Here is a 13,571-nt window from a genome sequence, read left to right as displayed (position 1 = left end):
ACCTCCAGGGTCCTTGCTCTGACCTCCACTCTGCGTGCCTGGGGCGGCTGTTTGGATCCTGCCCATTTTGCAGTACTTCCCTGGTGGCTCAGACAGTAAAGAGTCTGCCTACAATGCAGGAAACCCAGGTTCAATCCCTGGGTCAGGAAAATCTCCTGGAGAAGGAAACTGCAACCCACTCCAGTATTCGTGCCTGGAAAATTCCATGGACGGAGAAGCCTGGTAGGCTACAGTCCATGGGGTCACAAAGAGTCGGACACGACTTCACTTTTCTTTCTTTCATTTTGCAGAGGAGGAAACCGAGGACCAGCAGTGAGCCGAAGGATATCCACCCAGCTGTGTCCCCCACCCACGATCTGAACCCATGCTGATCCCAGGGCAGCCTCAGGGTAGAACTATCTGCAAACAGTAGGAAGGCAAGCCAGCTCGGTCAGCCTCTAAGACTTACTCTGTCTCAAACACAGACTAGCAGGCAGGAATGCCGGCCCCTGGAAAGGGGCAGGGCGAGGGGTCACACCAGCCTGGAGTGAGGTGCGGGGAGGACAGTTTAGACCCCAAAGATGGAAGAGGGAGAAAGATCCTACCCAGAACAAGTTGTTCCTCTGTTGATTCGTGTGAAACTTCCTGGTTCCCAGTGAGAAGAAGCGGGACCTGCTCACTTCTCGTCACACTGGGTTGGCCAAAAAGTTCATTCAGACTTTTTTGCAAGATGTTACGGAAAAACCTGAACAAACATTTTGCCCAATCCAATAAATTACTTTAGGCCTCAGCTAACGGTGCAGGAGGATAGTAATTTTTCAACGGAAGAATCTCTCCAGATTTGTTAAAAAATAAAACCATATTGAGTAGAAACACTGCTCTCACATCTGATCGGTCCAAATTCTGGGCACACAGATGGGTAAGGTAGAGGTCTATGCGGTGTTGGTTCTCAAAGTGGGGTTCATCTGGGAACTTGGTGAACCTTGAGTTCTCAGGCCCCACCCCAGAACTACTGAATCAGAAACCCTCAAGGTGGAGCCAAGGTAATCATGTTTTCACAAGCCCTTCTGGGGTGATTCTGAGGCTCACTCAAACTTGAAAAATACTGACTTGGCGTGGGGTGCCCTAAGGTATACATCATTCCTGTCTGAACATCCCGCATAATGAAAACTTCACTCAAGGCACTGCGACAAGAGGTGAAGAGCTGAGGCAGTGAGCAGTTCCACTTCCTTCTGCAAATGACACATGGCTTCACCCATCTCCCTGATCTTTCTGCTGACTGGCTTGGACAAGGACACCATGCATTTCTCTCACTGGCTCAAACACCTCTGGGAAAACATTCTTGAAAAGTACTTTTAGAAAAAACAAAGACTCAAATCACGAATGTATAATGGCATAACAAATTCTATGACAAACAGTACATTTTTTAAAGTTTCAGATGACCTGGAAGATGGCTGAAAGTACTTTGCCTTTAAGATCCAAATAAATCAATACAGTTGCCCCCCAGTCTCCATGGAGGATGGACTCCAGGACCGCCTCAGACACCAAAACACTCAGGGGCTGAAGTCTGAACTATAGGCATATAACTTGCGTACATTCCCCTGTGTACCTTAAGTCATCTCTAGATGACATAACGTGCTAATCACTCATTCGTGTCTGACTCTGCAGCCCAGGGACGGTAGCCCACCAGGCTTCACTGTCCATGGGATTTCCCAGGCAAGAACACTGGAGTGGGTTGCCATGCCCTCCTTCAGGGGATCTTTAGATGACATAATAATAAAATGTAAATGCTACGCAAACAGTTGCCAGCAAATGGAAACTTTGCTTTGTGAAAGTTCCTGGAATTTTTTTTTTTTTTCTGTTTTTGATCCACAATTGGTTGAATCTGAGGATGGGGAACACACAGATAGGAAGGGGTGACTGTACCGAATTTTTAATACTACTTGATAAGAAAAAGGTGTTTAAAAATATGAAAACCTAAGGATTCCCATTTTCCTATAAACTAGTCATGTCCTTGAAAATAATCCTTTCCTCCTGATTCAGGATATTCATGTTAGCAGCAGTTGCACATAAATAAGGCTTTCCAAATAAACATCTTATCTTTATATGGAAGGAAGTTCAGGAAGAAGGAATTGACGTTCTTCCCCAAAGATGACAATGCATATTTGGGTTCCTTTCCCAGAAATTAGTAAATAACAAAATACCTCTCATTTAAAAAGAAGAATAAAGTGTGTTCATAGCAAATGCTGAAATCGAATCCATATGCCACTCACATGCTTAAGAAAGGAGATGGCTGCTGTGAGCCAAATTCTCCACTCATTCTAGGCCAAATGAAACAGATTTCAGTTAAAACAAAAAAAAAGCTTTTCTTGCCTCAGAGAGAGCTCTGTTCATCCTGCAGGGTCTATAAGCACTATTTATTTTTCATTCAGAATTCCCGCTTCTCTGCTTCATACACATTTTCCCCCTCAGGTCGACTTTATCCACTCTGTATAAGTACATTAAAATCTGAAAAACATAACACCTTCTCTGGATGGAACAAATTTTTAAAATGTTGAGGCCGCATAGCTAAGGAAACCATAAACGAAATGAAAAGACAATCTATGTACTGGGAGAAAATATTTGCAAATGATGCAACCAGCAAGGGGTTAATTTCCAAACTATACCAACAGCTTCTACAATTCAGTAACAAAAAGACAACTAACCCAATTGAAAAACGGGCAGAAGACCTAAATAGACGTCTCTCCAAAGATGAGATGTACATGAAAAGATGCTCAACATTGTTAATTAGTAGAGAAATACAAATCCAAACTGCAGTGAGGAATCACCTCACACCAGTCAGCATAGCCACCATTAAAAAGTCTACCAACAATAAATGCTGGAAAGGGTGCGGAGAAAAGGGAGCCTGGAAGTTGGTGCAGACATTATGGAGAGCAGCATGGAGGTTCCTTAAGAAACTAAACGTAGAGCTTGCATATTATCTAGCAACCCCCATCTGGGGTGCAGATCCAGAGAAAACTATATTAAAAAAGGCATGCACCCCAGAGTTCACTGGAGCACCGTTTACGATAGCCAAGGCATGGAAACAGCCTGAATGTCCATAACGACAAACGGATAAAGACGATGTGGTGCGTGCACACAGCAGAGTACCATCAGCCATAGAAAGAGTGAGACAGTGCCATCTGCAGCAGCATGGCCGGCCTAGAGAGTGCCATACTGAGTGAAGGGAGTCACGAAGAGAAAGACACACCACAGGACATCATGTTTACGTAGAATCTAAAATGCAACACAGATGAACACAGCTACAAAGCAGAATCGGATCCACAGGCATGGAGACAGATGTGCGGTTCCCAGGCAGAGGGGCTGGGGAAGGGAAGGATTGGGAGTTGGGATTAGCAAATATAGGCCAGTATATATAGGACAGATAAACCATAAGGTCCTACTGTACAGCACAAGAAACTATATTCAATATAGAAAATGAACCTATGGTTACCAGGGGCAAGGATCAGGGGAGGGATGGTTAGGGAGTTTGGGATTGACATGTACACATTGCTATATTTAAAATGGGTACCCAATAAGGATCTATGGTATAACACAAGGAACTCTGCTCAATATTCTATAACAACCTAACTGGAAAAAGAATTTGAAAAACAATAGATACAAGTGTATGTATAACTGAATCACTCTGTATACCTGAACTGAATACAACATTGTTAACTAATTGTACTTCAACATAAAATAAGAAGCAAAAAAGTCTACGGTATTCTTAGTAAATATTTCTTAAGCATTAAAAAACCTGTTATTAAACCATAGTATAAAATAATATGAAAAATTATATGTATAACTGAGTCACTGCTACACAGCAGAAATTAAATATGCTATAAATCTACTATAGCTCAATAAAACTAAAAAAATTACTGATGCAGTGTAGCATCTACATCAGTAACATTAAGCAAATACAATTCTTATTGAAAAAAGGCCATATTATTCTGATACCGGAACTCACACTTTTCACCACTAAGAAATACCCTTCCCAATCAAAAACGACAAGACACCCCCAGAGGTAGGTGGTTGAGAAGTGCTAAATGCTTTAAGAACACTCTGCGTGTTATGAAAAAGTTCAGGATCTAACTCCCCACAAAATAAGGAGTGAAACACACCACAGAACCCATGGGAAACAGCTCTGCATTCATGAGCCTGCAGTGCTTAGCTGGGCACGTGTACAAAAAAAGAACGTCCTGTTCAGTTTATTTTATCAAAAGACAGTTAAAGTATAATGGATAACACAAAATAAATAGTGGAAAATGTTTAAGAAATATACGAGTCAAAATTGTTTTTGTAGTTCAGTTGCCCATTTGTGTCCGACTCTTTGCCATCCCGTGGACTGCAGCACACCAGACTTCCCTGTCTCTCACTACCTCCCAGAATTTGCCCAAGTTCATTGCATCGGTGATGCCATTCAGCTGTCTCATCCTCTAACACCCTCTTTTCCTTCTGCCCCCAATCCCTCCCAGCATCAGGGTTTTTTCTAAAGAGTCAGCTCTTCGCATTAGGTGGCCAAAGTATCGGAGCTTCAGCTTCAGCATCAGTCCTTCCAATGAATGTTCACGACTGATTTCCTTTAGGATGGACTGGCTGGATCTCCTGGCAGTCCAAGGGACTCTCAAGAGTCTTCTCCAACACCACAGTTCAAAAGCATCAATTCTTCAGCGCTCAGCTTTCTTCACAGTCCAACTCTCACATCCACACATGACCACTGGAGAAACCACAGCCTTGACTAGGCTAGCCTTTGTTGGCACTGCTGTTTTTTTTTCTTTTTTTTTCTGGAATTGCTTTCTCTATAATCCAGCAGATGTTTCCAATTTGATCTCTGGCTCTTCTTCCTCCTCTAAAGCCAGCTTGGACACCTGGAAATTCCTGGTTCACAGAATGCTGAAGCCCAGCATGTGAGATTTTAAGCATGAGATTTTAAGCATGGCCTTACTAGCATGGGAGATGAGTGCGATTGTCCGATGGGCAGCACACTCTTTGGTGTTACCCTTCTCGGGTACTGGGTTGAGGTTTGACCTTTTCCAGTCCTGTGGCTACTGCTGGGTCTTCCAGATTCACTGACATAATGAAAGCAAGACCTTGATGGCATCGTCCTTCAGGAATCTGAATAGTTCTGCTGGAATTTCATCACATCCACTAGATTTATTAACAGCAGTGCTTCTGAAGGCCCACTTAGCACTCCAGAATGCCTGGCTCTGGGGGACGAACTACGCTATCGTGGTCCTCTGGTTCATTAAGATCTTTTTATACAGTTCTTCCATGTATACTTTCCACCTCTTCTTGATCTCTTCAGTATCTACTAGGTCGCTGCCATTTTTATCCTTTATTGTGCCCATCTTTGGGCAGAACGCTTCCATGGTGTTTGCAATGTTCCTGAAGAGATCGCCAGGCTTTCCCCGTTTGCTGCATTCTTCTATGATTAAGCACTGCTTGTTGAAGAAGGTCTTCCTGTCTCTCCTAGCGACCTCTGTGACTCTGCACTTCACTGGGTGTGCCTCTCCCCCTTCTCCTTGCTTTTCGCTTCTCTGTTCTTCTGCTGTTTGTAAAGCCTCCTCGGATAACCACTGTGACTCTTGCGTTTCTTTTCCTTTGGGATGGTTTTGTTCGCCACCTTCTGTACAATATTATAGACCTTTGTCCATAGTTCTTTAGGCACACTGTTCACGAGATCTCGTCCCTTGAATGTATTCATTACCTCTACTGCGGATTCATACGGGATTTAAGGCACACCTGGCTGGCCTATTGTTCTTTCCAGTTTTCTTCAGTTTAAGCCTGAATTTTCCCATGAGAAAGTGATGATCTGTGCTCCGGGTAGGCTCCGGATCTTGTTTTTGCTGACTGGACACAGCTTTTCCAACTTCAGGTACAAAGAATATAATCAATTTGATTTTGGTATTGACCATTTGGTGATGTCCATGTGTAAAGTCATCTTCTGTGTTGCTGAAAAAGGGTATTTGCTATGACGAGAGCATTCTCTTGGCAGAATTCAGTTAACCTTTGCCCTGCTTCATTCTGTTCTCCAAGGCCAAACTTGCCTGTTACTCCAAGTGTATCTTGAATTCCTTTTGGATTCCAATCACTGATGATGAATAGAACATCTGTTTTAGGTGTTAGTTCTAGGAGGTCTTCTAGGTCTTCATAGAACTGATAAACTTCAGCTTCTTCACCATCCTAGGGCCATAGACTTGGATTACTGTGATGCTGAATGGCTTGCCTTGGAAATGAACAGAGATCATTCCAGTATTTTTGACGTTGCACCCAAGTACTGTATTTTAGACTCTCTTGCTGATTATAAGGGCTACTCTATTTCTTCTATGGGATTCTTGCCCAAAATAGTAGATAAAATGGTCATCTGAATTAAATTTGCCCATTCCCGTTCATTTTAGTTCACTGATTCCTAGGATGTCAATGATTAATCTTACCATCTGCTGCTTGACCACATCCGATTTTCCTTAATTCATTGACCTAACACTCCAGGTTCCTATGCAATACTGTTCTTTGCAGCATCAGGTTTTACTTTCATCACCAGACACATCCATAACTGAGCATAGTATCTGCCTTGGCCCAGCCATTCTTTCTGGGGCTTCATTCATTCTGGGGCTATTGGTAATTCTCCTCCAGTCTTCCCCAGTAGCATACTGGACACCTGGGGGACTCATCTTTTGGGCCTTTTATACAACTCATGAAGTCCTCACAGCAAATATACTGGGATGGTTTGCCATTCGCTCCTCCAGTGGATCCTATTTTGATCACAAATCAAAATACTTCATCTAAAATGCACTGTGTTACAGGCTTTTCAGACAGATTTCAAGGGCTATGGCTGGACAAGCCAGTAGATGGGCATGGGGCGTCTCTGAGATCAAGGATAAAGAGCACCCTGGAGGGACTGAGAGAGGTGGCCGGTGAGCAGACAGGCTGATGCACAGACAGACAGGTAACCAGGCCAGGAAGGAAAGGACGTGAGAAGTCACGACACTGCCACAGAGCCACTTACATGACCACTAACATGACGCAGGGGTCAAGCTTTCCCTCCGGAAGGTGTAGACCTGGTTTCCAATTCATTCTAAGTAAAGTCAGTTTATGAATAAGCCCCAAAGAACCTGGACCTCAAGACTAGCAGGGTGTGATGCCAAGGACCAGATGAACAGGCATGGGTCAGCCAAGTGACCCCACGGAGTAGGAGGAAAGTGTGAAGACAGTCAGCTCCTGCTGGAGGAGAGCTGGGCTTTAAGGGGCTCCATGTAAATGTACCCATTCATGAGGCAATGCCAGGAACCCTCTCAGCTCAGTGAGGAATCACTCGCCCTTCTCTTTACACTGCCGACCAGCCTGTATCTCAGAGTCTGTGTGGAGCAGGCCTGCTGCTGCCCAGGGGAGCTCAACTTCTGGAAGAGCCCAGAGCACACTGATCATCCTGACCACAGCAGGGTGTCATTCTTCCCACACCCCATCCAAATAATCTTTTTCCATGTCACACTTTAAGCCAGGAAACTTGTCAAATAATGTCCTGACTCCAGGGTGTCATTCTTCCCAAACCCCATCCAAATAATCTTTTTCCATGTCACACTTTAAGCCAGGAAACTTGTCAAATAATGTCCTGACCCCTGGGAAAGGAGGGTCTGATATTTCAAATCGTGTTTCAAGGCACATCATCAGGCAGACGAAGGAAGAGGCCCAGAGGGAGATGCCAGCTATGAGGATGCAGGCTCTGCCGGTCACCACGGGAGAGGCGTGTGCAAAGTCACTCTGCTCTGAAGGCTCCCCAGAAACAAGGCCTCCCTAAATAGATGTTATGTCATGTAGAAACCAACTTCTAATGCAAACACCTTCTCAGCTTTGCTGTGAATGTAGATTACTTGGGCACCTATATTACATTAATATTATGTGTCATCCCTATCTCAAACACACTTCAGATTCCTTACAGCGCTTGCAATTTTCTCATTAAGCAATCATGTGCTAAATTTCAAAGCTAATGATAAATGCTAATCAACAAGTCTAAGCCTCAGCACAAAAATAGTTTCTGATCTTCCCTAATTGAAGCAATGTAGCACCTCACCTAGACTTCTAAATAAAGCTTACATTTTCACCCTGAGCCATCCTGTTGCTAGAGCCACAAGCTTGAAGGATGCCAGTACACACAGGGGCCTTCCAGAGAACTCAGGTTCATTTAGCTGATCCGCGCAATGCCCTCTCCCTACCTTTTCTGATGTCTTGTCCTGTACAGGTGGCCCTGCGTGGGGCAGGATTGGAGGAGGGGGTGCCCGGCGCTTCTTCAGGTCCGACTTGACCGACACCCCTGAGATGTTGCCAAGAGAGAGGGATGGACCCAGGAGAGCAGAACGTGGATTCACACACGGGGAGTTTGGGGTCGTCAAGCAGCCCTGTCGGAGAAAGAGACAAATATAAAACCTGCATTACTCCGAGATGCTTCTGGGTGCATGAATGTTCAGAGATGAAAACGGAGCACCCGACACCCACCAGAGCTTCTCCATCATCATTTTCACAGACAAACAATGCTTGAATCACGACAGCAAAGCCCTTCTATTCTCACTCTCCAGGGAAAATGACCACAGACTCCATTACAGGACAGGTTCCTGGTATGAGGTTTATTTTGCTAATCATGAGGGAAACAGCAAGACTGTTTAAAGCTGTACGAGGAATTCTTACCAGTTAGAATCGTGGAAAACTCTCGACCCACCTACAATGATGAATTTGCCTCCTTAAATTTGTGACCTGTCATCAGACCAAGTACTTAGATGCTGAGAAGGGGAAGGAACAGATCAACAGGTGTGTTTCTCCTGGAACGTAGAAGCGGCCCATCTTTGCCGTCTGGAGCAGCATCTCACCCGCCACCTGGAAGAGGCTTAGGTTTCTCCTAACTTTGGGAAGTTTCAAATAATTGGCAGGGTAGTATAAACAGCCTGCTCTGGATATTTCATGTGACCATCAAACACAGTACTTCACAACAGATCCCTAATTAACTGAAAACAAATTCGACATAACGCCCTAGTTAACTGCTCCCAAGGAGCAACGTCTATATCCAGGGAACAGACTAAAGGCATATACATGTATTTTTTTTTTTTTCAGTTTTCCCTCCTGGGTTCTATTTAGTGGAATAATGCAAGTGTTAGGGCAGGGAAGAACATTTAGATAACTAGCAGTCTAATTCCAAAATAAAACCGAAATGGATGCCCATCCCTTACCCTGCTATGCCCTCTGTCCTGCCCTGGCCCTCCCCAGAACCAGTGTCTCCACTCCACGTGGTCCACACTGAGGGCCAACGCAGTGGAGTGGTCAGGCCACAGATGAGGGGGACACACTGCCTGGACTCATGACTTTGCCACTGATAAGCTGTGTGACCTTGGAGAGGTTTCTTAACTTCTCTCTGCCTCAGTTTATCTCCTGCAAAACTGAGGTCAATAATAGTACCTCCATCCCAGAGAAATGGTGAAAACTAAATGGGCTACAACAGGTGAAAGAGGCTTAGAGAGTTCGAGGCACAAAGCGAGCATCCAGTATGTGCTAGTACGGTCATTATGCATTTGTAGTTTTTTTTTTCTCCCTCGTTACAGTGTGAGCCCCATGAGGACAGCGATCATTCCCTTTGTGCACTCATAGCCAAGTCCCAGGCTCCCAGCAGCTCCTGGTAACTGGCGGGCCCTTGAGTCCACACGAGCAGGAGTGAGAGGGTGGGGAAATCTGCCCTTACATTTCACATCAGGAACTTGTGGGTGAGCTATCAGCTCACCACATTTGAAACAAATATAGAAAGAAAACTCACCATTTTCAATAGCAGCCCTGTAAGACGTGCCCTCAGCCTATTCTGTTCTTCCAATTACACCATTATTCAGTTTCCTGAGAAGATTTTTGAGACTCAGATTTTCTTGTACTTAAATATTAACATCAAAGGAAAGTTGAATCCCTGCTTCTTATGCCAATTCAAGCTTTCCTGCAAGACGCTATCAAATGCACTGCTCATCAAAAGCTCATAACATCTGCTCAAACGCACTGCTCATCACTGCTCATAACAGATCAGGGACCCACAGGAAAGAGCCCTACACCCAGAAAACAAAACCCAGGCTCCCATAGAAAAATCTAAAGAAAAATGTCAGTGTTTCTTCCAAATCCTCGAGTTCTGCAGACGTCAGATGTGTACTAAGCAGTTGCTAAGTCACATCCGACTTTTTAGTGACCCCATGGACTGCAGTCCGCCAGGTTCCTCCATGGGATTTCCCAGGCAAGAATACTGGAGTGGGTTGCCATTTCCTTCTCCAGGGGATCTTCTTGACCCAGGGACTGAACCCACATCTTCTGCATTGCAGGCAGATTCCTTACCGCTGAGCCACCAGGGAAAATCTCCTACTAAGCAAATGAGCCACTGCAAAATGAACTCTTAAATACTTCATCTGCCTTACATGCACCTCCACTGCAACTGTGAACACAGAAAAAGACAAAATAACTTAAGTGCACTCAACAGTGCCAGGTCTGGATGGTAAATGAAGCAAACCAGAGCAAGGGCTAGGCTGACCCAAGTCTGGAGCTGGGCATGTGTTACACTGAAGGGCTGGCTTGCTTGCATGCCCCCACTGGATGGGGGCTGGCTCGCTTGCATGATCCCCACCCCATTCGAGAGGAAACAAACTCATGCTGTGGAGGTTTGCTAAGGCCTGTGAAGCACAGCAGAGAACTCTGCCCACTGCCTGCATCTCTGGAGCATGCCCAGACCCACTGGCATCCCTTAAACATGGAATTTGTGACAGGGTGCCTCGCATTCCCGACCCTAATTGCTTTTCTTCCCTCTTCCCTGTCTATACGGGAACTCCCAGTCCTTCTTGCCTCCGTCCTCACCACAACTACGCCTGCCTGGTAGAAGCCTCAGCGCCTCTTTGAACTCACTTCGGTCCCTTCTGTGCCCCGAGCATGTTCCCAGCTCTGTGCAGACACTGTTAAAAGCACTTCACAGCACATCTATTTTATGTCTATTTCAGGCTCTTCCTCTGTAACCCTGCTGCCCTTAGAGCACTGGGGCTTCTGAGTCTGTCAACTCTTTCCTGAAGCGGGGGCGCTGCTTCAGTGCCCACCCTGCACACACAGGCAGGAAGGGCTCCATCTTTAAAATGGGGGGCCTTCCACTTACTTCAGAGTTGCTGTCAGCACCTAGTGTGTTTCTGCCATGTTGGCTGTGTCCAAATATGTGGCTGCCCTCTCCTTATCTTTGGTAAGAATGATCTCATCAGGGCCACAGAGAGACGGCTTTGACAGCAGAAAGCTGGAGCCCAGGGCCACCGATCCTGGCCGCCTCCAGTCCTGACACCCGTCACTGATGGGCTTCGCAGTGTCTGTGTCTCTGGAACAAAGCTGAGTTCTGACACAACAGGGTTTTCAGCCAACTCTGTTCTGCAGAGCACACAGGGCTTTCTCCCTAACCCAGCCTACCCTTCACATCCCCGGTGTCGGTGTCCCCTGGTTCTTGGTCCATCAAGCCCCCTCTCAACGCTGAAACACAACAACGCTTCTCAACTTTCAATCCAGGGGTGGCCAAAACATCTTGGCTGCCCAGAGGATATTTGTGGTTTAACTCATTTCCTTCTTTCCCCACTCTTGGAATTTGCACACACAATAAAGAAAAAAAAATCCACAGAATAATTTGGATAGAAACATTGCTAAGTACTGGATGTCGTTTAGGAGGCTAATTCATATCAGTGTAAAATAAGATGGTAAACCACACTGTGGCCCATGTAGCCTGGGGTCTAGACAGCCTGGTCCACGCCTCCTGTTCCAGTTGTGGGATTTTCTCCTGCTGCTCAGTGGCCAAGTTTCACGGGGAACAGACCACGGCTTGCCTGCAGGAGGGATCTCATTTCCTGCTCTTTCCCAAACTGTTCAATAGCATTAAAAAAATATATCAAATCCTTTTCTCCTAGGGGAATGAGTCATACCTTCCTACAAATGTTGGCAGAAAAATTCACAGGTTCTGGGTTTCATAGTCACATCAGATTTTCTTAGTTTTTTCCTCCTGTGATGGAAGCCCAATAAATCATTAAGAAAGAGTAATGGATAATGAAAATGGGAATAAAGCAAACCCAACTGACAGGGCCCACAAAGGGTCTCCTTGTTAAGATGGCTCATTATGTTGACCTCGCAAACAGAGAATAAAATCAGTGATCCTTGAGACTGACCAAATTGCCCAAATGACATTCTGTTTTCTCACTGGTGCCTACCTTCTCAAAGCTACGAGACCACCAGCTACAACCTCCACCAGGAGGTCCAGACCTCCGGCTCCGTGACCACAGGACTCAACTACAGGCTAAAATTTAACCATCCCTTCAGAGAATTTTTCATTGGTGGGGTATAAGAAAGACCCCGTCAGAAATGGAGGACACTGGTTCTCCTTAAGGGCCAGTCACCCTCTCTTTTCCCTCTAATAAATTCCTCTTTTCTTGCCTGACTGCCCGGCTACCTCTCTTTTTCTCTGCATTCACCTTACACCAACCTTTAGGACCCAAAACTCATGGGACTTCAGACTGCGGGGTGCACACCTCCTTTGCAGTCACTGGAGGAATGAATTCACACCACCGCTGACAGCCTACGAATTTATTACCTTCAGTATAAAATGATAAGATGGGACTTCACTGGGGGTGCTGTGGCTCAGATTTCAAGCTTCCAGTTCAGGGGGCCTTGGTCAGGGAACTAGGTCTTGCATGCAGAAACTAAGAGTCTGCATGCCACAGCTAACATTACGCAAGCTGCAACTGAAGACCCCATGTGCCTTCACCGAAGATCCAAGATCCCACATGCTTCAGCTAAGACTCAGTGGAGCCACATACAGAAACAAATACTAAAAAAAATTAAGATGATAATTTGATCCCATCTCACACGCACAGCTGGATGTGGAGGATCGGGAAACAGCTTTGGGATCTGTTGATTTTGCCATAGATATCTAATTTTGAATTAAATACATATGTTTGTTTTTGTTTGAAATGAACTCTGTATTCTAGCGAATCCTGATCGCCTTCCGTTGTTATTGCAGCCAGAACACCACCTGCGGAGGCCTGCAGTGATGGTCCCAATAGGTTAGGGGCAGAGCTAATTCTTAAGGCCAAACCTACAGTCACCCGCCAGCCCCTGGGAGCTCATGGCTTCCCAGGATGGCTCGACTGAAAAATAATGGATAGCCGAAAAGTTGAGAATTATGTTTTATTCAGTGGACAAAACTGAGGACTTAAGCCTGGGACACAGCCCTTCTGAGAGCTCTGAGGGACTGCTCAGAAGAGCTAAGGTGGGGGGAGCCAGAATATATAGGGATTTTTGCAACTCGAAACATCAAAAGATTGCCGTTAACTGAGGAAAACCAGACATCACCCTTCTCTTTCTATGGGAAGATGCAAGAGTCTGGCTCACTGAAATCATCCCTTGGACATCCACCTCAGCTACCTGGAGCCAGCTTCCTGTGGAGTTTTCTCACCCTGAGTCTTCTCAGGGTCCGCCCTGGGGGCGGCTGCAGCGTTGCTGGTTCAATAGCGGGGATCCTGTTTCCATCC

General features: G+C 45.5%; 1 protein-coding gene across 3 annotated transcripts in view; it reads right to left on the bottom strand.

Moving 5' to 3' along the window:
* The window catches only part of COBL (cordon-bleu WH2 repeat protein), a 304,019-nt gene that overhangs the window by 131,203 nt on the left and 159,245 nt on the right, over positions 1–13,571 (bottom strand). For all 3 annotated transcript variants that reach the window (XM_069587302.1, XM_069587304.1, XM_069587303.1), the window contains one exon: positions 8,229–8,411. In XM_069587302.1, the coding sequence (XP_069443403.1) occupies positions 8,229–8,411 (183 nt within the window). The remainder of the gene's footprint in view (positions 1–8,228; positions 8,412–13,571) is intronic.

Source organism: Ovis canadensis, chromosome 4, assembly GCF_042477335.2.
Source record: "Ovis canadensis isolate MfBH-ARS-UI-01 breed Bighorn chromosome 4, ARS-UI_OviCan_v2, whole genome shotgun sequence".
Lineage (NCBI taxonomy): Eukaryota > Metazoa > Chordata > Mammalia > Artiodactyla > Bovidae > Ovis > Ovis canadensis.
The sequence above is the reverse complement of the archived record's forward strand: the minus strand, read 5'-3'. Positions and strand labels throughout refer to the sequence as shown.